General features: G+C 43.9%; 1 protein-coding gene across 3 annotated transcripts in view; it reads right to left on the bottom strand.

Annotated features, from left to right (window-relative positions):
• The window catches only part of KLHL2 (kelch like family member 2), a 69,764-nt gene extending 52,903 nt beyond the window's left edge, over window positions 1–16,861 (bottom strand). For 2 of the 3 annotated variants that reach the window (XM_084856392.1, XM_084856393.1), the window contains exons 1-3: window positions 16,555–16,861; window positions 4,069–4,194; window positions 2,024–2,130 (exon numbers count right to left, since the gene is read on the bottom strand). In XM_084856392.1, the coding sequence (XP_084712518.1) occupies window positions 2,024–2,130; window positions 4,069–4,194; window positions 16,555–16,583 (262 nt within the window). In that variant the 5' untranslated portion in view covers window positions 16,584–16,861. The remainder of the gene's footprint in view (window positions 1–2,023; window positions 2,131–4,068; window positions 4,195–16,554) is intronic. The other variant, XM_084856394.1, reaches the window with a different exon arrangement.
• Between the last annotated feature and the right edge of the window lie 5,824 nt (window positions 16,862–22,685).

Genomic DNA, 22,685 nt, shown 5'->3' with positions numbered 1-22,685 from the left:
AGCAACTTGATAGGAACAATTTTAATAAGTTTAAGTGATACCAGTACAAACTGTCCTAGAAAATTCCAGCACCATACAAGAGGATTAAGATTAGCAACACTCGACTCATCCTCCCTCAAAACCATTTCACCTCTATTCAGAAGAAAGGGGAAACAGCGTACCAGCTTGTGGAGGCTGGACAACTGATCAGAAAGGCCATCTGCAGTGCCAGGATAAATGTTGACAAAAGAGGACTCAGAACAAGTCTTCGAGACCAGAAAATCCAGTGCCACTCAGAGTGCAAAAGTCCAATGCATATTTAATGAGTGCTGCTCCACGGCAGCTCTTACAATCCAGAGCACAGCCCCAGAGCCACTGGCAATACGGGATAGAATTACAAGCAAGGGAAAGTAAGGAAGGAAGGAATTCTCTCTAAACTTGAGTACTAGCCAGGTGCTGAGAGTAACACCAAGTAACATAGACCTGGTATCTCACCCCTTTCTTGGATACCCTTTCTGAGCTGGAGCCAAACTCCAACCCTCCACATCTACCTACACATAACAGGTGTTGATACTCCTGCCTGCAAAGCCTGTTGTGATATCAGAGCAAATCATTCAATGGCACTGGAAGATAGGGCAGGCAGACGATAACACAGCTGTGGAACTGCATTTTTAAACTGATCCAGTTGTTTTATGCTCATCTGTTGTTGCTTTTTTAATGATTTGATCGATGTGTTTTTGTTTCACTATTTTTATTGTATTTTTCAACTTTCAATTTTATTGTATTTTTGTTGGGAAGCTGCCTTGGGGGCCCAAAGATGGAGAAGAAATTTTCCAGAATAAAACAGAAGAGGCAGAGCGTAAAGGGAGAGCAGGGCCATCAGAAAAGTTTTTCAGCCACACTCACAGCCTGTCATATCAGTGGTCCCTCTAGGATTTAACTAAATACATTTGGCAAAAGCAGTATGTTGACAGAATAATCCGTAGGTTGCATGAGGATCCCATATTTTAATTTTTATTATCTATAGCCATATCATTTAGGAGAACACTCAAATCAAAATAATGCACATATCAGATGACTTGATCTAAAACAGAGGAACTCCTAAAGCGTAAAGAGAAGGGAGGCTTAATTCATAACTTCAATATTAATACTCTCCTGATGAGTGACTGAATATTTATCATAAGCCACACTGAAGTCCACTAAAGCAACTGACCTGACAACACAAATGTAAATTATTCTTGGATCCTGCAATGCCACTGACGTTCCTCCCTTAAACACACAGCATGGTCAGTGCGGAGCGTGAACAGGCAAAAATTCAGCTGGCATAGAAAACATATGGCCAGATTTACTGTCCAGCTGTCATGTGTAGCTATGAAAAAAAGACACTAGAACATGCACTCCAGCAATAAGATGCCAAAGCCATTAAATCTTAAGAACATAAGAAGAGCCCTATTGGATCAGACCAGGGTCCATCTAGTCCAGCATTCTGTTTACACAGTGTCCAACCAGCTGTTGACCAGGAACCTGCAAGAGGACATGAGTGCAGTAACACCCTCCCGCCCATGTTCCCCAGCAGCTGGTATACATGGGCAGACCGCCACACATCTTCCATGTGTGTTAATATTTTCCATCTCCAAATATTATAACTGGTGCCTCAATACTCCCTCCCACCCGCATTTCTATATTTGTTTTCACTGCAGTCTTTTGACCTTGAAGATCAGCTATTCATGCAGGCATGTTTTACTCACTGAAGATGATCAAGTGATCTTGCATGTATAAGTGAGCCATCAGATAAAACTGTCATATTCTAGTATCAACTCAAGATGATATAGTTTACATATTCATTGGGTGTTGCACATGTATGTGTAAACCAGCCCCAAGATTGATTACTTACTTACTATTAAAACATTTTGACCTGCCCTTTGTTCTTGCAGATATTGAGGGAGTGTATCATTGAGGAAAGCCTCCCAAATATCTTGGTTATGTCTTCCAAAATGGACCATTTGTGTTTCAACTGCAACAAGCAATAAGGAAAATGTGGTACCTGTAAACATGGCATGGAAGTATGGGCTGCAAGCTGCTAACACAACTCTATGAGCTGCAATTTCCATGTCTTCAGCTACTATCGTAACATCACACAGCAAGTTTTGACTACATGGGAAAAGACAGCAGAAAAACAGAGTTGTAAATAACACATGATTTGCAAGACAGAGAACATACTCATTCTTCTCAAGGTGGTTTTCAGACATATTTTAAAAAGAATAACTGTTGACCAGTTTGTTGAAGACTATTGCTTAGGTATAGGGAGCTTTGGTAAAACCCACAAATTCTGTAATTTCATACCCCCCATAATCTTATAAAGTAAGTGGGGGACAGCCAGAGTTCAGATGCCTACTGCTCCCCTTGCTAGTGATATGTCACTATTACTGCACCTATCTTGTCCCATTTGTATTGTATCGCATCTGAAGTTCCCCAGTAGTTTTACCTCCATTTTATGAAGCACTGCTAGCTTCTTGGTCACTTATTTTCTCCTGCTAGAGAGTAACCTTCAATCCTTACTGGATTGTCCAAATGTAATCATGCGTTGTGATAGGGTTCAAAATATTGTCCAGTGACAAGTAGCAAAAAGAAACAAAAGAAAAAAGCCTAGTCACATGGTTTAAAGCCCCCAAACCAGAACAAGCTTGTTTGCATAGTAGAAGTATAGCAGAAAGGTAAGGCACATAATTAAAGGATATGCTCCCTTCTCCAACAATCAAGCAAGGTGCATTTTCCATGTTCAGACTGAAGGCTCATCGTACTTCAGAGTTTTGGTGATTTTTTTAAAAAACAGTTCTCTAGATTTCCTCCTGAAATGCATCAGGAAAGACATGTTCTAGCTTCCAGAATTACTGAAGGTCTCATTATAAAACCTGGTTATATTTCATAAGGATCCAAAATGGATCAGCAACACTAACTTATAGCCAAGACCAGCACAAAACATTTTGCCGCCTGAGGCAAGGACGAAATGGCGCCACCCCCATCTCTTCTATATACAAAGGGTGACCAGACGGCGGCACCGAGCAGGTCACGTGGCACATAACAACTCTATTCATTCTGTGCTCCTCAGCATTTGCTGCCAGCCCTGCTCATATTTAAGCAGCAAACAGCAGTGATACTTAACTCTGAGTACATCTCAAATTCTGAAGCACACACTGTGGGTCATGCTGAATCCTGCACCCAGGTAATCCCACTCCAGAATCAGAGTACAAGGGAGGCTCATACCCTAAATACACAGTATCAGTCTATATGGAAGACCACATTATCTGGATACTTTTAGTAGAAGAACAGAACATATAATTTTAAAAGATCCACAATCAAACCCCTACAGATTCATGTTTCCCTGTTCTTTTCCTGAGACATCTGTTTTACATATACATCAGAAAATCCCTAGGCACATAACCCCATCCCTTTCCCCACATATAAAAGAATGGGAATTCTCTGCACACCAAAGCGTTAATTCAAACCAATTTCATTTGAGAGGCCACTGCAGCAGCTGATATAGAATAAAAAACTTAAGCTAGCACACGGATGCAAAAGGAATACAGATTTCAAGCCCTCTGCCTTGGAGGCCTCCATATAACACTGGAGTCTCACATGGCTGTACAGCTCCCCACACCCAATGCACATACAGCCTCTCGCACATTTGAACGGGCTTGGAGGTAGGTCACCATTATTCCCATTTTGCAGATGGAGAACCAAACATGTCTAGCTTCACACAATGAGGTAAATGCAGAAGTGAGCCTTGAAATCACCTCTCAAAGACATTAATCCAATGCTCTCATTACTGTACCAGAACCATACACAGTCTCAATATCTTGACCTTTTCCCTAAAGCCCTACCCTGACACAGGCTGAATTAAAATCATTTGAAGGTAGGGATATCTATTCTCTGGGTCTGTTCAAAGTAGTACATATTACCAAGGAAATAGCAAGAGAGATGACATAGTCATTTGCAAAATTGGTAACGATCACAGAGGTAAAGTAACTTCAGAAAATCATTAACCAGATAAGCAAAGAGAGTACATGTATTTCAAGAATGAAATAATACCTTCTTAATTCGTTCATAACTTTGAAAGCTTTCTTCATATGCCAAGGATTCACTGTAACAGGACAGTGTTTTTCAGTATTATCATCTTTCAGATCCAGAGGCTTCTGCTGGCAGAGTTTGGTACATCTGCAAATGAGAAAGGCTAGTTCAATAACTCTCCTTGAGAGTCTGTCACCAACGCAGATTGAAGGCTTACTTTTTATGGTTCGGCAACTCCTATACACTCCCAGGAGGAAGTCAGACAAGTGAAATGCACTTTCAGAACTTTGCTTTGACTATACCCCTGATGCTTGGGACAAACAACCCAAACCCTAAGCAATTTACATCCATGCATGGAAAGACTCCCAAGACTAAATATATTTAATCAGATTCAAACATTGGTGGAAGATCACAATAAGCACCCATTTAAAACACCACACGGAAGGATCCTCACTGGAGACGTGCTAACAGCATGCAGCGAAAGAGGTAAAAGGTGATGTACGCTTTAGCCCGGGGTAGACAACTTGTGACTCTCCAGATGTTTTGACCTACAGCTCCCACCAGCCCTAGCCAGCATAGCCAATGATACGGGATCATGGGAGCTGTAAGCCAAAAAAAGTCCCAACACCAAGACTTACCTACACCTGCAAACAATCACTAGAGTTAAAATGTACCAGTCATTGTGCTAGTATCATATTTTTCAAAGCAGTTCATTCAGGCAACCACCACCACCCCGCCACCTGCCAATAGAGATGGCAAGACCAATCACTGAAAATATTTTATTTGATCAAACAGAACTGCTCTGAAACCAAACTCATCATTTTAGTAATTTCTCAAAAGCAAATGGTCAGAGTGGAGAGGCAAGCACAGGCATTATTCCACAGTGTCTTGCTACCATGTGATTTACCAGTATTGGTTTGTCCTTTGAACAATCAGTGGTAGAAAACACTTAAGTCAACAAATGCAGAGTCTTCTTTCAAATATCTGTGTCCATGCACCCAAATAGATAAAAGGGAAGGAATATCTGGAAAGCAGATCAGCCCAAGGCATCATTCTTGCCAGCTTTATTAGGCATCATTGCCATTTATCACAAAACCTCTAATTAACTAAAGTCTCTCATGCTGGTTCTTCCAAGGAAATTGCCTCTATATACCAACAACTTTGTTACACAAAGGGAGAGTATCTGAATTTCCTGGAGTTTGATCACTTTTTCTCTTCCTATCCCTTATGCTTTTTGAGGTGTGTACTTTTCTTAAATTATGCCAATTCTAGAAGGGGCCCCATCCACTTTAAAATCCTAAAGGTAAAGGTGTCCCCAACCAGTCGTGTCCGACTCTAGGGTGTGGTGCTCATCCCCGTTTCTAAGCCGAAGAGCCAGCGCTGTCCGAAGACGCTTCCGTGGTCATGTGGCCGGCATGACTGAACACCGAGGTGCACGGAACGCTGTTACCTTTCCCGCCGAGGCGGTACCTATTTATCTACTTGCAATTTCTTGCTTTCGAACTGCTAGGTTGGCAGAAGATGGGACTGAAGACAGGAGCTCACTCCGTCACGCAGCACTCGGGTCTCGAAATGCTGACCTGCCAACCTTCCAGTCTGCAGTTCAGCGTCTTAACCACTAAGCCACCGTGGCCCCTAAAATTAAGATTATAATTTTTAATAAATAATTTAAATTAATTTAAATTAATAAATTTAAAAATAAATTTTAATAAATAATAGGATTTTAATAAAATCCTACACGATGCTTAATAAGGAGTGGATCAAAACATTCTAGTGTGTGCGTGCCTTAGTACAGGTACACACTCCACTGCTTCCCCAATGTGTACTTCTAAACACAGATCCTCATGCTGTACCCTGGCTTTTGGAAACAGTTCTTCAGCCAAATGCTACATGGTGCAGTGGAGAAGAGAAAGCCCACAGAAGTCCCAGCACATGCTATCCTTTGGATCCCACCAAATAACTTAGTTATTATTAGCTAAGTGTCTTTCTAATCAAAGCAGCACTACAATATCCAGACACAGAAGAGCAATCCAAGGCAGGATATTTCATCTAAGCAAGCCCAAAGGTGGTGGTGGAGAATTGGAACGAATGGAGTGTGCTTTAGATATGCATGAAATCCACTGGTTGAATACCAAAGAAAAACAGCTGTTACACAGCTGCCATTTCTAGGTTCATACCTTTAAAAACAGAGACAGCAATTGCTAACTACACAACACCAAGTAGCCCTTTCATAACCATATCCTTCAGCAACCCACCACAGCAGGGGAGTAATGTCCCTTTGTAGACCCTTAAGGCTGCTGTAGTCTCCGTTACGCACAATTCTTGTAACGTGAGGTGGATGTTTTTCCACAGGAAAAAACAAACAATTTTATAAGTACATTTATAAGACTGTTCCATAGGATTAATTAGTCACAAAATAACTGAACACAAAAGTCAGATTGGCAACTGGAATGGATACAATGCCAATTAAAACTAAATCAAAGTTTTAATTAACTTTTTAAGCAAATGTATTTATGTGTTTAACTTTTCAGGCATCAGAGTGGATTGACTTAAATCAAGGTAGTTTAACAGAGTAATCCCAAGTGGGGTAGCGGGGAGCAAAGTGACAGTCGATCTGTCACTTTCAACACCCTGCCAGCGGGGGGGGGGGGTGTTCCATCTTCCCTCTGCCTTTTTTTTTGGTAAGATTTCCCCCACTGGTTTCAATGGGAGGGAAACCAACTAAACCAACTCCAAGCTGGCAAGACCAATCCTGGGGCTACAACCTCTCAGAGTTCCTTGTTTGTGGGCTAGTAGTATTCTTGATCCATGGAGCTTTCCGTGGGTCTTCTAGAGGCCTCAGAATGAACATGCTGACCCACCAGCATAGGTCCTCGCCACTAGCAGTGGGGCATTTCCACCCCATTCTAACTATCTTTAGACAGTTGTCCAATGGGTTTAGGATTGCTCTGCCCAGCAGTGATTTAAATTAACGTTTCCCATTAACACTTCTCCACATATTTCCCTAAACAATGGTGCAATACTGACCACTAAATCATCTTAATTTAAAAACAGAGGATTATTTACACTGTTTTAATCTTACAACCCAGCCCTGCAACCTCTTTTGTTGCACTGTGTACATTTTGTAGGCTTTCCTCTTTTTTTTTAATCTATAGAGGGGAAAGTCATGACAATTTGTGAGGTTAAGTATGGGCACATAGGAACTTGTGCACTGGACAATTTGGTCTTCTCGTCTTCTTTCCAGTGATGCTCCTTTCTGGTTCACACTTTCTTGGCCCGGCCCAGCCCTCACAAAAACAAGGTAGCAAACAAATATGAAATGCTGATGGCTCATAGGTAGAAGTAAGGTCTGATAATGACTGGGCAGACTAGACAAGTTCATTTCCATCAGGTCATGAAACACTCAGAGTATTAATATTCAGACTTGAGAAATGATCTTCATTTGCATAGAAAAGCCACCTTTAACTGAGATGTATCTGACAGAGGGACTCAAAGTGTATAAAGGCACTTAAAGTCATCAGCCCTGACTAATTGACCGTGTTCGCATGTAATGACAACCCATGGTTTGAACAACTCATGGGATATCATGCACAAGCAGGAAAGAGAGAGCATGCTACCTCACATGTATCAGCCACTTCTGCTTTTACTCAATAACCTACCATCAAATTGGTTGTTGAGCGTGACATGCTTGATGGTTTGTTGCTGGGTTAACCACTGGCTTGTTTAGCCCATAAACAACCCAAGGATCCAGGCTCACACATCACACTCAACAAGTCAATTGTATGGTGTTGATTAAAAGCAGAAGTGGCAGCACACCTGCTCTCTCCTGCTCATTCCTGACAGCCCACGGTTTATATAACCGATGGGCTGTTATGTGCGAACTGCCCCATTATTTTCAGCACTTGTTTCTTCTAGGGACTGCAGAAGGTTGGGGAGAGGGAAGAGTGCCCAACAATATGGAAGAGTGAGTGGGCACAGGGATGGATTCCAAATTGTTGGGCACTCTTCCCTCTCTCCAACCCTCTGTAGTCTCTAGAAGTGGATGTTCACCCAAATAAATCTGCATTTTCTTGTTGCTACTTTCCTGTATGTTTTTACAAGAGATGGTCACAATTGGAAAAAAATATCTGGCAAAGTAATCAACAATTTTGTAACTTGTTCCAGTAAAATTATCTCTGTATACTTCGGAATGATGTTGTGCTAAACCTATTCTCAGAATGGTCCAGTAACTCTTTTTTAAAAGGAGATAACATACAGTTGGCACCCATTTCTATATCCTTACACCCACTATTCCAGGAATCTAGCCTGATAAACAAGTTAACATTTAGCAGTGGATGGTTGATTATAAGACAACAGCCAGCACTATGTTCTTCCCCTCCACATCAGGATGCTCAGTTGGTAAGTGGGGAACGGAAGGAGACTATTGCCATTTTTTAATCATTAGACTACACAGTAACAACTAAACTTGTCGCTTGGGGATACAAGATGTGTAAAAAAAAAATTCAAAAGCAGATATACATCTAACTATATCCAGAGGAGTAGCCATGTTTCCCCTTTTTGGATCACTGCCTTGTTGTGGTGAAGGGGCTTGCGTAACTCAGTGAAGCCATAAGCTATGCCGTGCAGGGCCACCCAAGACGGACAGGTCATGGTGGAGAGTTCTGACAAAATGTGGTCCACTGGAGAAGGAAATGGCAACCCACTCCAGTATTCTTGCCAAGAAAACCCCATGGAACGTATCAAAAGAGATGACGCCGGAAGAGGAGCTCCTCAGGTCGGAAGGTGTCCAATATACTACTGGAGAAGAGCAGAGGGTATTTCCAAGTAGCACCAGAAAGAGTGAAGCAGCTGGGCCAAAGCCGAAAGGACACTCAGCTGCGGATGTGTCTGGTGGTGAAAAGAAAGTCCGATGCTGTAAAGAACAATATTGTTTAGGAACCTGGAATGTAAGTTCAATGAATCAAGGTAAGCTGGAGGTGGTCAAACATGAGATGGCAAGATTGAACATCGGCATCTTGGGAATCAGTGAACTAAAATGGACAAGCATGGGCGAATTTAATTCAGGTGACCATCAAATCTACTACTGTGGGCAAGAATCCCTTAGAAGACATGGAGTAGCACTCAGTCAATAAAAGGGTGGGAAAAGCAGTACTGGGGTACAATCTCAGAAACGATAGAATGATCTCAGTACAAATCCAAGGCAAACCATTCAACATCACAATAATTCAAGTCTACGCCCCAACCACTGAGGACGAAGAAGCTGAGGTTGATCGGTTCTATGAAGACCTACAACACCTTCTAGAACTAAGACCAAAAAAAGATGTCCTCTTCATCATAGGGGATTGGAATGCTAAAGTAGGAAGTCAAGAAATCACCGGGATAACAGGCAAGCATGGCCTTGGTCTACAAAATGAAGCAGGACAAAGGCTAATAGAGTTTTGCCAAGACAACACGCTGATCATAGCAAACACTCTTTTCCAACAGCACAAGAGGCGACTTTACACAAGGACATCACCAGATGGTCAATATCGAAATCAGATTGATTATGTCCTTTGCAGCCAAAGATGGAGAAGCTCTATACAGTCAGTAAAAACAAGACCTGGAGCTGACTGTGGCTCAGATCATGAGCTTCTTATCGCAACATTTCAGCTTAAATTGAAGAACGTAGGGAAAACCACTAAACCATTCAGATATGACCTAAACCATATCCCTTATGAATATACAGTGGAGGTGAGGAATAGATTTCAGGGATTAGACCTGATAGACAGAGTGCCTGAGGAACTATGGACGGAGGTCCGTAACATTGTTCAGGAGGCAGCAACTCAATCCATCCCAAAGAAAAAGAAATGCAAGAAAGCAAAGTGGCTGTCTGATGAGGCTTTACAAGTAGCTGAGGAAAGAAGGGAAGCTAAAAGCAAGGGAGAAAGGGGAAGATATATCCAACTGAATGCAGATTTCCAGAGAATAGACAAGGGAGAGACAAGAAGGCCTTCTTAAATGAACAATGCAAAGAAATTGAGAAAAACAAGAGAATGGGAAAGACTAGAGATCTCTTCAAGAAAACTGGAGATCTCAAGGGAACGTTTTGTGCAAAGATCGGCACCTTAAAGACCAACTCATTTATTCTGGCATAAACTGTCACGGACCATAGACCACCTCAACAGATGGAAGTGGACTGTGGTCCACAAAACCTTCATCCACAATAAATGTGTTAGTTTTTATGGTGCCACAAGACTCTTTGTTGATCTAGCTATATGTCTTTCTGTAGCTGCTCAGAACTTGGTAGCCTTTGAATACAATTTTTTTACAAGCCTAACTTCCAAAAGACAACTGGCAGGCCACTTGCAAAGCAGGACGCTGGACTAGATGGACTATTGTTCTGATCCATAAGCGCTCTTCTTCTGTTCGTAACACAGTATGGGTGTGCATCCCATACATACATGCAAGTTTTCCATTATCATATCCAGAACTGTCTCACATAGAAGACACTGCTCAGTTTAATGACAAACTGTTTCCCCAGGGATAATTTGCTACATTAGATCATTAAACTTGTTATAATACATTTCACTTTACTAACTACTGGGAACAGGACTTGGAGGAAACTTAACACAACCCTTTTGGAAACTCTGGGTGTCGTACAACCCTTTAAGCCATGGAATTTTGTTACAACTCTATCACTACTTTCCCATCTCACACCACTAATTGTAGTGGTAGTTATCCATTACTTGGATTGGCAATTCTTGAACAATACAGACTAGTAATTTATAAATACACAGTCTCTTCTAGTATGTTCTCGAACTCCTGAAAATCACAGGGGAGCATATGAGCTGCCTTACCTGCTTCAATCCCAGCTTCCTATCCCCTCCAAACTGTTCCTCCCCACTTCATTGAGATTACCACCACAATCCCCTAAACTTTGCTTCCCGGCCATTCAGGCTAGGCCTAATGCCTTGGAAAAGTAGCAGACAACCTCCAAACATGATTAGGGCTACATGACATGCTATGGAGAGGAATGTTCACGCAGCAGAGCCCAGCAAATTGTGGCTGCTTTAGCATGTCCACACTTTGTACATCAGCATCTTACAGTACACACATTTTATTGGCCTCATACATTATATATTTAGCTGCCTTGATGTTCCCCAGCAACATCATTCAGACTGAAGATGAGCTTTGTGAAGCATGGGGAAAAGACACCTGGGCCCTGTCAGATTTTGTTTATCTGCAGTAGTTTATTTTCAAGGTGGGTTACAAAAATCTTACTAACAAATTTTAAATATTAATACAAACAATAAACAAAAGCAGTAGTTAAAAACAGTAATAAAGTCTCAAAGAAGCAGCATGAAATTCACTTGAATTTTACATGAAATTTCACATGAAATTAAAATCACAGGAAAAGAAGGCTGTGGCCCAGCACCTAGAACTCCTCAAACTAGGCACCAGGTGAGAACATTCTAATGTCAAAGTGCTACAACAAAGAAGGCCCTTTCCCTAGTCACTGTCATTTAACTTCCGATTCTGGAGGCACCAGGGGAATGGCCTCAGATGATGATCTAAACTGACAGCCAGATCCATTTGGGAACAAGGAGTCTTTAATTAACTGGTCTCCACTTTGAGCATGTCAGTTTGAGGGACACCGAGTTAAGCTGCAAACTCATAACACAGAATAGGTACCCTTAAACATACCTTAGCTACCTGGAGTTCCTGCATCTATATTGTTGAAACATGTTAGAATGCATGTTTATATTCTTCTACTCATCTAATTAATTATCATTATTATATTGGAGATTTTTAACCTGCCTTTCGGGGCACACTGCCCCACAATGCAGCTTACAATATTATAAAAACACAAACATACAATTACAGTTAAATATACACACAACAGTAGCAGCTAATGATTTTAAGTACCAAATGCTGACTGGAATAAATGAGTCTTCAAGTTTGGTTTGGTTTTTAAAAGCCAGCGGTGATGAAGTCATACGTACTTTAGGGAGTTATCCCGTGGAGACCATATTATACCAGTTTTAAAATCTTTACACTGCCTGCCAATTTGTTTCTGAGCAAAATATAAAGTGCGGGTTCTTACCTTTAAAGCCTTACATGGTCTAAGTCCAAGGTACCTTAGGAAGTGCCTTCTCCCGTATGTTCCAGTCCGCCACCTAAGGTCCTCCGAGGGCTCTCTGCTGCGGCTGCCTGATGTGAGACTGGCAGCCACACGCAAGAGGACCTTTTCCTTTGCCGCCCCTCAGTTCTGGAATGACCAGCCGGTTGAAATGTGCCTGCTGACCTCGTTGAAGGCTTTTAAGCAGGCATGAAAAACTATTATTCCAGCAGGCCTTCTCTTTTTAGAATTTTTGTTCCTTTTGCTGACTTTTGCATATAATTTTTAAGCAGTGTTGTTTTAAGCTGTGTTTTATTGTTGGATTTTTAAAAAAATGTTTTTGGTTCAAAGTTGCTTTTAGTTATACGTTGTTTGTATATACTGTCCATATGTTTTTATGTAAAAGGTTTTTAAACTTTGTCTATTGTATTTTAATGTTTTAACTTTTGTAAACCACCCAGAGAGCTTCGGCTGTGGGGTGGTATAGAAATATTATTATTAATAATAATAATAATAATAATAATAATAATATTGGATAATAATAATAATACTGGAGAGCCAGTGTGACGTAGTGGCTAGAGTGTTGGACTGGGAACCCAGAGATCCGGGTTCTACTCCCCACTCAGCCATGGAAGCTCACTGGGTGACTTTGGGCCAGTCACAGACTCTCAGCCCAACCTACCTCACAGGGTTGTTGTTGTGAGGATAAAAGGGAGAGGAGGAGGATCATGTAAGCCACCTTGGGTTCCTTGAAAGAGGAAAAAAGGCGGGATATAAATGCAACTAATTAATTAATTAATAACAACAACAACGGAGGGAGTTCCAAAGGTGTGGGACCACTACTGAGAAAGCTCTATCCTTGGTACTCACCAGTCTAATGGCTCTTGCTGGTGGGCCAGAGAGTAGGGCCTTCAATGCTGTTCTCAGTGCTTGGGCAGGCTCACACAGGTGTAGGCAATTCTTCAAATAACATGGTCCAAAACCATTTAGGGCTTTTCAAGGTGCTGGTTTTACTTGTACTGGGCCCAGAAACTAACAGGAACCCAATGTTAACAATACAGAACAGAAGTAAGTTTATCAGAGAACTTAGCTCCCACAAATGTTCTGGGTACCACGTTCTGTACCAATTGCAATTTCCAAATCATCTACAAAGGCAATCCCACGTGGAACGCATTACAGTAATCTAACCTGGATGTAATCGAGGTACATTTACCTCAAGGATTTAAAATCTTCACACTGGCTACCCATTTGTTTCTGGGCAAAATATAAAGTGCTGGTTCTTACCTTTAAGGCCTTACATAGTCTAGGTCCAAGGTACTCAGGGAGCACCTCCTCCCCCATGTCCCAGTCCACCACTTAAAGTCCTCTTGAGGGTTATCTGCTGCAGCTGCCTAATGTGAGATTGGCAGCCACACCTGAGAGGACACTTTCCTTCACCACCCCTCAGCTGTAGAATGACCTGCTGGCTAAAATGTGCCTGCTGACCTCTTTGAATGTTTTCAGGCGCAATCCTATGCAAGCTTAGACAGAGAAAAGGCCTACAGCTCCCAGCATTCCCCAGCCAGCAAGGATGGCTGGGGAATGCTGGGAGCTGTAGGCCTTTTCTCTGTCTAAGCTTGCATAGGATTGAGCCCTTAAAGACTCTATTATTCCGGCAGGCCTTCCCTTTTTAGAATCCCTCTTTCTCTTTGCTGATTGTCATATACTGTTTCTAGGCTGTAGTGTTTTTATTTTAGGTTTGTTTTTTTGTAAAATTGTTTTTAACTCTGTATGCCACCTGGAGTATTTCGAATAAAGGCAGGTTACAAATTGAATAAATAAATAAAAGTGTCACTGTGGCTTTCTCTAGATAAGACCATGGCTCACACCACCTGTGCCTCCATAGAAAGAGCTGAGTCCAGGAGCACTCCCAGACGGTATACATGGCCCTTCAGGGGGAGTGTGAACCCATCCCGAGTCAGATCTAAACCTCCATCCAGATTAGCAGATTTTCCAACCCACAGTACTTTCATCTTATCTGGATTAAGTTTCAGCTTGTCAGACCTCATCCATTCCAGTCCTGTCCCAAACACCCACCTGGGGTTTCAACTGCTTGCCTGGGATTAGATGGTGAAAAAAAGCAGCAGAGCTAAGTGTCATCCACATACTGATGTCATAGAATCATAGAATAGTAGGGCTGGAAGGGGCCTATAAGACCATCAAGTCCAACCCTCTGCTCAGTGCAGGAATCCAAGTCAAAGCACCCCTGACAAGTGGCTGTCCAGCCTCGTCTTAAATGCCTCCAGGGTGGGAGAGCCCACCATCTCCCCAGGGAATGGGTTCCACCGTCGCATCGCTCCAACAGTCAGGAAGGTCCCCCCGATGCCCAGCTGGAATCTGGCCTCCTGCAACCCGAGCCCACCACTCCACGTCCTGCACTCTGGGATGATTGAGAAGAGATCCTGGTCCTCCTCACCTCAGCCCAAACCTCCAGATGACATCTCCCAGTGGTTTCATCTAGATATCGAAAAACATGGGGGACAAGATGAATGCTGAGGCACCCCAAATGCCAATGGCGAAAGGGTGGAACAAAAGTTCACTAGTACCACCTTCTGGGTACACACACACACACACACACACACCGAAGACTGGAGCCACTGCAACACTGTGCCCCCGAGTCCCATTCCAGAGAGATGGTCCAGAAGGGTACCATGGTCAATGGTATCAAAAGCTGCTAGGAGAACCAATAGGGTCACACACCCACTATCTATTACCCAGCACAAGTCATCCACCAGGCAACCAAGGCAGCTTCTGTCCCAAACCCAGGCCAGAAGGCAGACTGGAATGGATCTAAATAATCAGTGTCATCCAAATCTGTCTGGAGTCTACATGACATGACATGACATGAGACCTTGCTCAGAAATGGTAGATTTAAACCTGGGCGATAATTCCCCATAGCCAAGGGAACAAAGACCTGGCTTCATCAACAGTGGTCTTACTACTGCCTCTTTCAGGACTACTGGAAACACCTCATGGTTAATGGAAGTACTGATATCCATGCTGTAAGCCCAGGCCTGGCAGATTTCACTAGCCAGGAGGGGCAAGGATTTGAAGAGCAACTGGTAGACCTCAGTCCTCCAAGCAGCTTGTCAACATCCTTAGGTTGCACAAGCAGAAAAGTATCCATAACAACAGGACCAGATGGTGCCACCGCTACATCCATCTCGGATTCTGTCAAAATGGTGGCATTCAAGTTGGACAAAGTATACAGTCATTAGTAGCAGACAAAGCGGGGGGGGGGGGGGTTGGCAGTTATTTCAGGATAAAGAGTAAAACTATTCATGCAGACCAAGTCTGTACCCATCCCAGGTAGAGACCATCATTTTTGTGCATTATAAAGCACTTTGCATGCTGCTAAATAAATGTCTATTATTATTCAAACCATGCCTAGAAGGGGAAAAAGAAGTAATCAACTTCATGCAAAGAAAAAGGAGTGAATAAACAACGGAAAGCCTGCAGTCTTCCAAGGCTCTTTCTGTGTCAGCCTGCCCGAGACCCACAGCTGAGTTTCAGCACAGTGCATACAGATGGGTTGGCACCAAGGGCAGCCAAGACACAGAAAAAGGCAGGAGGTCAGCCTGCCAGCAAGCTGCTCCCTCTCATCTAGAATTAGACTGTAAGTTTTATTTAAGCAATGCAGTCCTTACATTTGAGCCAGGGTTCATCCCCAGAAGCTGTTTTAAACATCAGGTCCCTGCCCTGCAATATGTGAATTATAAGGGCAGCACCTCTGACCATACAGAACATGTTTCCACTCCCAGACAAGTGACCACAGCCAGCTTCCAAAGAACTGAGGCTAGGGAGCAAATCTGGGTTTGCCATCCAAAAAAAGCATAGCTACCAAGGGGGCCATAGCTGCATCACTCCCGTTTCTCCTCCACCCGCGAGATGAGCCACTGTTCTACCCTCTATAGCCTCAGGTGCCTTCGGGCAGGCTACTGTAGAGCTGAAACTGCACTCTGCACATGGCCAGATACACTGAAGTCATTGTTCCGTATGTTCCAGAAGCTTTGGCATTCCAAACCGGTGGCGGGGCCAAGACCAGGTTCAGGAAAGGAAGAGTGGGGGGAGAAGGCAACCCCCCGCATCCTCCCCAGGTTCCCTCACGTCATTATGAGAAGCCCAGTCCAGCCAACTCTGTCTGTCTGCACCAGCCTTCCCTCCAAGCGGGTGACCGCCATACATGCTGAACTCCAACTCCCAGCATCCCCCAGCCAGCCATGCTGATTGGAGGGTGCTGGGAGTTGTAGCCCAGCACATCTGGAGAGCACCAGGGTTTGTTTTTGGGGGGCGGCTAGTCTATATCTACCCATCCACGCATCACACACACACACACACACACCCCTGCCTGACGTGCGCCTGACACTCACCCCAACGGCTGCAGTAGCAGCATGTCCATCGCGGCTCCTCCGCTCGGGCTGCTCCCTCCTCAGAACGCAGGCACCGAACGCCGGCGCCAGCACCATTCCAGCCGCGAACGCTGGGGCAGCCCCGGCAGAACGCCCAGAGAGAGGCAAGGCTTGCCTGGGCTAGAGCAGCCTGGCCTCTCCGGCGAGCGAGTGCCACTGCACAGGCGACGGTGCCGCTGCCGCCGCTGCCCCCGCCCAAGCGGAGACGACTTGCAGCTGCCGCTTCTGCTTTCCCCCAGCCGCCGCCAATCCGCCACTTCCGGGGTCCAGGCGGAGTGGACCCAACCCGATTATCATTACAGGAGGAGGGTGACGTCAACACGCAACTTGGAGCGGGAGGGGGGCCGGGGGGAAGAAGAACTCCTACGTGCGCCCCCTCCTCTGCGTGGTCCACGAGGCGCGCGCGCAGTTTGCAAGAGAACCGGCTGGTGTTGCGGGTGGATCCGGGCGGGGGCGAAAGCCCAGAAGGGGGGGGGAGGCCGGGAGGGGGGCGGTTCTTTGCTGCTTTGAGAATTGTTGGTTGAGATGCGAGGCCTTCCCTCCTTTCCCCAAACCCTAGCCCCTCCAGGTGCTGCGGACTACAATTCTCATCATCCCCAGCCAACACAGCCAATTGCCCGGTGAAGTGTTGGGAGCTATGGTCGAAAACATCGATGGGTGAGAGGAGGCACGAATTGCCTTGCCCGGATTTGAATCAAGGCAGTAGGCCAGGCAGATTAGCATTGCCAGTTGGGGCTGAAAAAATGATGGTTTGGCTAAATTCACAAATTGACCATGTTGGTGGTCAGAACTAGACTTTCTCTGAAAATGGCACTATCCCCTGTTATTTTATTGACCATGTTTGTATTCTTTCCCTGTTCACTCCTGCCTCCCTTTTCCCTTTTTCCCCTATTTCAAACTTTATATTGTCAGCTCCTTGGGGGCAGGGACAAGTCCTTCTCTCCTCTGTAAAAGCACCAGACTGATGGCACTATATTCCTATATAATATTATGTTATACATATTAATCGTTTTTTTTAATTTAAAACATTTCTATCCTGCCCTATATCATTAAGATCAGGGCAGCATACAGATAAATGATAATAACAGAACAGTGTAAATCAGCCTTCCTTACCTGGTTTCCTTCAAATGTTTTGGAACACAATTCCCAGCATTTCTGACCATTGGCTATGCCGCCTGGGGCTGATGGGAGTTGAAGTCCAAAACATCTGGAGGGCACCAGTTTGGGGAACACTGGTGTAACTGAATTATTCCATTTTATCTTCACAACAGCTATGTGAAGTATGTCATATTGAGTGGTTGCGGCTTGCTCAAAGCCACCTTTGGCTGAGCAAGGATTTGAATCTTGGACTGCAATTCTAGACTCATTTATGGAGTAAAGCTACAGTCCTAAACATGCCTAAACATGTAGGTAAGCCTCATCTAATGTTAATGAGCTTACTTCTGAGTAAAAATGCATAGGCTTGCACTCAACAACCCAATGAAATCTGAATCTTACTAGCCATATAATCCTGTATATGTCTGTGCCATAGAGTTCAATGGGACTTACTCCTAGGTAAGTAGGTATGGGATTGCAGCCTCCCTAAACATATTTAGGACTGCACCATATGGCTTCCCACTCAAAGTCCAGTTCACCGTCTGCAACACCAAGCTAGTTCTCACTGCGGATCTTTGAAAAATGAACCATGGCAAATCCTCCAAAGGAAGTAGCCGTGGTTAGTACTTGGATGGGAGACCAACCGCCTGGGAATCAGGCTTGCTGCATTGAGCAGCGAGTTGGACTCGATGGTCTTGTAGGCCCATTCCAACCCTATGGTTCTATAACTCTATGAATATGAAAACCAGCCAACCAATGATCATCTTCACTGCTAGTTTGGTTGGAACCACAATGGCAGCCACTGAGACAGTTGCACTGGGACACATGAAGAATGAATAGATAATAATGTAACGCTAGTAAATGAGAAAGTGCCTCAAACCATGGGCAGAGTGCCTTTCCTTCACCATTGCAGTTTGTTTTTGAATGGCAGTGACCTAAGATTCGTAGAGCTACAGTTTGTCTGTGGTATTTGGGTGAATTGTGCCTATAGTAATACATCTGAGGAAAGAAAAGTGCAGACATATTTCCGTTGATGGAATAATACAATGCAAATGGAATGGTGGCTACCAGAGAGAACCTTTTTTGCTGTGGCATCCTGGTTGTGGTATGAGCTCTCTAGAGAGGTGTGCCTGGCGCCTACGTTGTACTTGTTCCAGCGCCAGGTGAAGGCTTAGTTTCCTAGGAATTTTAGTATTTTAGCATTCTGTTTTTTAGCTCTGCTGTCTTAAATCTGTCTTAAATCTGATACTGTATTTTAAATCTCTGCATTGCTGCTAGGTTTTATGCTGATTGTACTTCTATACTGTAGCTTAAAGCTTTTATATTTTATATTGTTTTTATGCTGTACTTGTGGTTTTAATTTTTGTGAACCGCCCAGAGAGCTTTGGCTATTGGACATTATAGAAATGTAATAAATAAAATAAATAGTATTGTTGATGCTGAACACACCCAGGAAATCTGTCTCACAAATATCACAAATATGATGCATTGTGTATCTTGCCCACTGTGATCCTATGCATGTTCATTTGTAAGTAAATCAGACCGAGTTCAGTAGACTGTACTACCAGCCAAGAGTGTATACATAAGATCTCAGCACTAGTTGCTTGTGCAGGCGTCTTCAGTCCAGTGACTCAGGTGGAGGGTGTCATTGTAACAGTGACAGCAAAAATGGGACAAACACTGCTCCCCCTCCCCCACATCAGGGAGAAAAAACAGAAGCTAAAACATGGCTCCCAAATACTTGCACACAAAATTCCCTAACTCTTGGAGTGCAATCCTCCTGAAGGAAAGGGAAATATCATTTCCATATGTGTTCCAGGCTGTTAATACCCTATCCTATCATGTGAAGCATTTATAGACAGCAATCAGCGCAGGGTAACATGCATATTTACAGGTGTCTGTACTCAATGAATTAATGAAATTAGTGGGAATGATGTTAGTTACCATATGAATATAAGAACATACAGAGGTTTGTATTCACAGATAAAATTAATTGTACATATTAATTTGTACAATTTACGAACTATAGATCAAATGATTTTTGTGTGCAGCATAGTGCCATCTTCTGGTCACTTCTGGTCATAGTGCCTTCACCACAGACAGCATTCATTTAAGCCCTCACTCTTACCAGGGATGTATTTTACTCCAGGTAAATAACAAATAATCAAAATATGTGTGGCCCCATCTTTCAGTCTTTGGTTTCTAAACCAAATATAAACGAAATGAGACATCAGTCAGTATATTTTTCAACCCAGTTAAATCCAGTGAAACTGTTTCAGGCTGAAATCCTGAGCACAATTACTAGAAAGTAAGTCCCATTGAACTCAGTTGGACTTCTTGTTGTTGTTCAGTCGTTAAGTCGTGTCCGACTCCTCGTGACCCCATGGACTATAGCACGCCAGGCCTTCCTGTCCTCCGCTCTCTCCCGGAGTGTGCTCAAGTTCATATTCATTGCATCGGTGATGCTATCTAGCCATCTCATCCTCTGCCGTCCTTCTCCTTTTGCCTTCAATCTTTCCCAGCATCAGGGTCGTTTCCAGGGAGTTTTCTCTTTGCATTAGGTGGCCAAAATATCTCAGCTTCATCTTCAGTATCTTTCCTTCCAATGAGTACTCAGGGTTGATTTCCTTTAGGATGGACTGATTTGACCTCCTTGCAGTCCAGGGGACTCGTAAGAGTCTTCTCCAGCACCACAGTTCGAAAGCATCAATTCTTCGGTGCTCAGCCTTCCTTATAGTCCAGCTCTCACAGCCATACGTTGCTACTGGGAAAACCATAGCTTTGATTAGATGGACCTTTGTCAGCAAGGTGATGTCTCTGCTCCTTACTATGCTGTCTAGGTTTGCCACAGCTTTCCTCCCAAGGAGCAAGCGTCTTTTAATTTCATGGCTACGGTCACCGTCTGCGGTGATCTTGGAGCCCAAGAAAATAAAATCTGTCACTGCTTCCATTTCTTCCCCTTCTATATGCCAGGAAGTGATAGGGCCAGATACCATGATCTTAGTTTTTTTGATGTTGAGTTTCAAACCAGCTTTTGCACTCTCTACTTTCACACTCAACAAGAGGCTGTTTAGATCTTCTTTGCTTTCTGCCATGAGGGTGGTATCGTCTGCATATCTGAGGTTGTTGATAATTCTCCCTGCAATCTTAATTCCACCCTGTGATTTATCCAACCCGGAGTTTCTCATGATGTACTCTGCATATAAGTTAAATAAGCAGGGCAACAATATGCAGCCTTGTCGTATTCCTTTCCCAATTTGGAACCCATCAGTTGTTCCATGTCTGGTTCTTACTGTTGCTTCTTGACCCTCGTACAGGTTTCTCAGGAGACAGGTAAGGTGGTCTGGTACTCCCATCTCTTTAAGAATTTGCCACAATTTGTTGTGATCCACACAATCAAAGGCTTTAGCATAGTCAATGAAGCAGAAATAGACGTTTTTCTGGAATTCTCTTGTTTTCTCCATGATCCAGCGAATGTTGGCGATTTGATCTCTAGTTCCTCTGCCTCTTCGAAACCCAGCTTGTACTTCTGGTAGTTCTCGGTTCACATACTGCTGAAGCCTAGCTTGTAGGATTTTGAGCCTTGCTGGCATGTGAAATGAGTGCAATTGTTGGACTTACTTCTGAGTAAACATGAATAGGATTGGACTGCAAATGGCTTGTGGAATACAGCCTGCACTTAACTGACAAGCTTCTGTCCAGCCCTCCTGGGACAAGGGTTCATTCAACACTAGGATCATCCTGTGAAACTAATAGGCAGTAGATTCAGAACTGACATGGAATTTATCAATGCAAGGTGGTTATGATAGTTCAAATGGCTTATTAAATGGATTAGGGCACAATTCTATGCATGTTTAGACAGAAAAGAGCTCTACAACTCCCAGCGTGCCCCATGACTGGCTGGGGCATGCTGGGAGTTGTAGAGCTTTTGTCTGTCTAAACATGCATAAGATTGTGTCCTTAGAGGAATTCACAGAGGGTAGGTCTATCCATACCAAATTCCTAAACAGAACAACTTCCATGTCCAGTGGTACTAAATCTCAGTCCCAGCTGTTTGGGACAAGCAGCAAGAAACAGCAGTTGTTGTCATGTTCTATTGGCCTTGTCCCACCAAGGTAATTTTCATCTTCTCTGAAAAGCCCCTTTTGCTCTCTCCACTTTATCTTCTTAGGGCACAATCCTATGCATGTTTAGACAGAAAAAGTCCTACAATTCCCAGCATTCTCCCCAGCCGGCTGGGAATTGTAGGACTTTTTCTGCATAAACATGCATAGGATTGTGCCCTTAGTCTTCGGAGCTCCCACTGTCTGGATGCAAGAGCTGAAGGACCCACCTGCCTGCAGTCTGCATGTTTTTGCTCACAGCAACTCCAGAGTCATCGTTTCTTCTCAGTCTGCTGCTACACCGTGGAGAGAGGTGAAATCACTCGCCTTTGCACCGTGCAGCATCAAAGCCTTCCTCTCTTTCTGGGATGTATCCAATCTTGGTTTAATTTAAATCCCATTCATTTCAGTGGGTCTGCTTTCAGGAGGACCAACTTTAGATACATGTCTGTCTTTCTTTCTGGGTTATACCCAATGCTAGTCTAGTTTAAGCCCCATTCATCTCAGTGGATTTACTCTCACTTGGACTAGCAATGGATGCCTGCCTGCCTGCCTGCCTGCCTGCCTGCCTGCCTGCCTGCCTGCCTTTCTTTCTACATCCAATACCAATCCAATTTAAGTTCCATTCATTTCAGTGGGTCTACGCTCAATAGACCTAACACTGGATGCATTTCTTTCTCCCACCGACCTCCGCAAGGGTTTGGGCAGGAGGGGGGCGGAACTGCCGAGGGAGGCGGTTATTCGAGAGCAAAACCCGCTCCCGCAGCAGCGCGGGTGGGGAAGGGGCGGAGTTTGGGGTGGGAACGAGGCCCGAGACGGCACTGCGCGGCCAGGGTCGCCGGGGGCGGGGCCGTTTTCGCGGAGCGCCTCCCGCGAGGAGGGCGTGGGCCGCTG

The sequence above is a fragment of the Heloderma suspectum genome, chromosome 5 (assembly GCF_057233095.1).
Source record: "Heloderma suspectum isolate Gila_16-S chromosome 5, 16-S_ref, whole genome shotgun sequence".
NCBI lineage: Eukaryota > Metazoa > Chordata > Lepidosauria > Squamata > Helodermatidae > Heloderma > Heloderma suspectum.
This window is presented reverse-complemented; position numbering and strand designations above follow the sequence as displayed.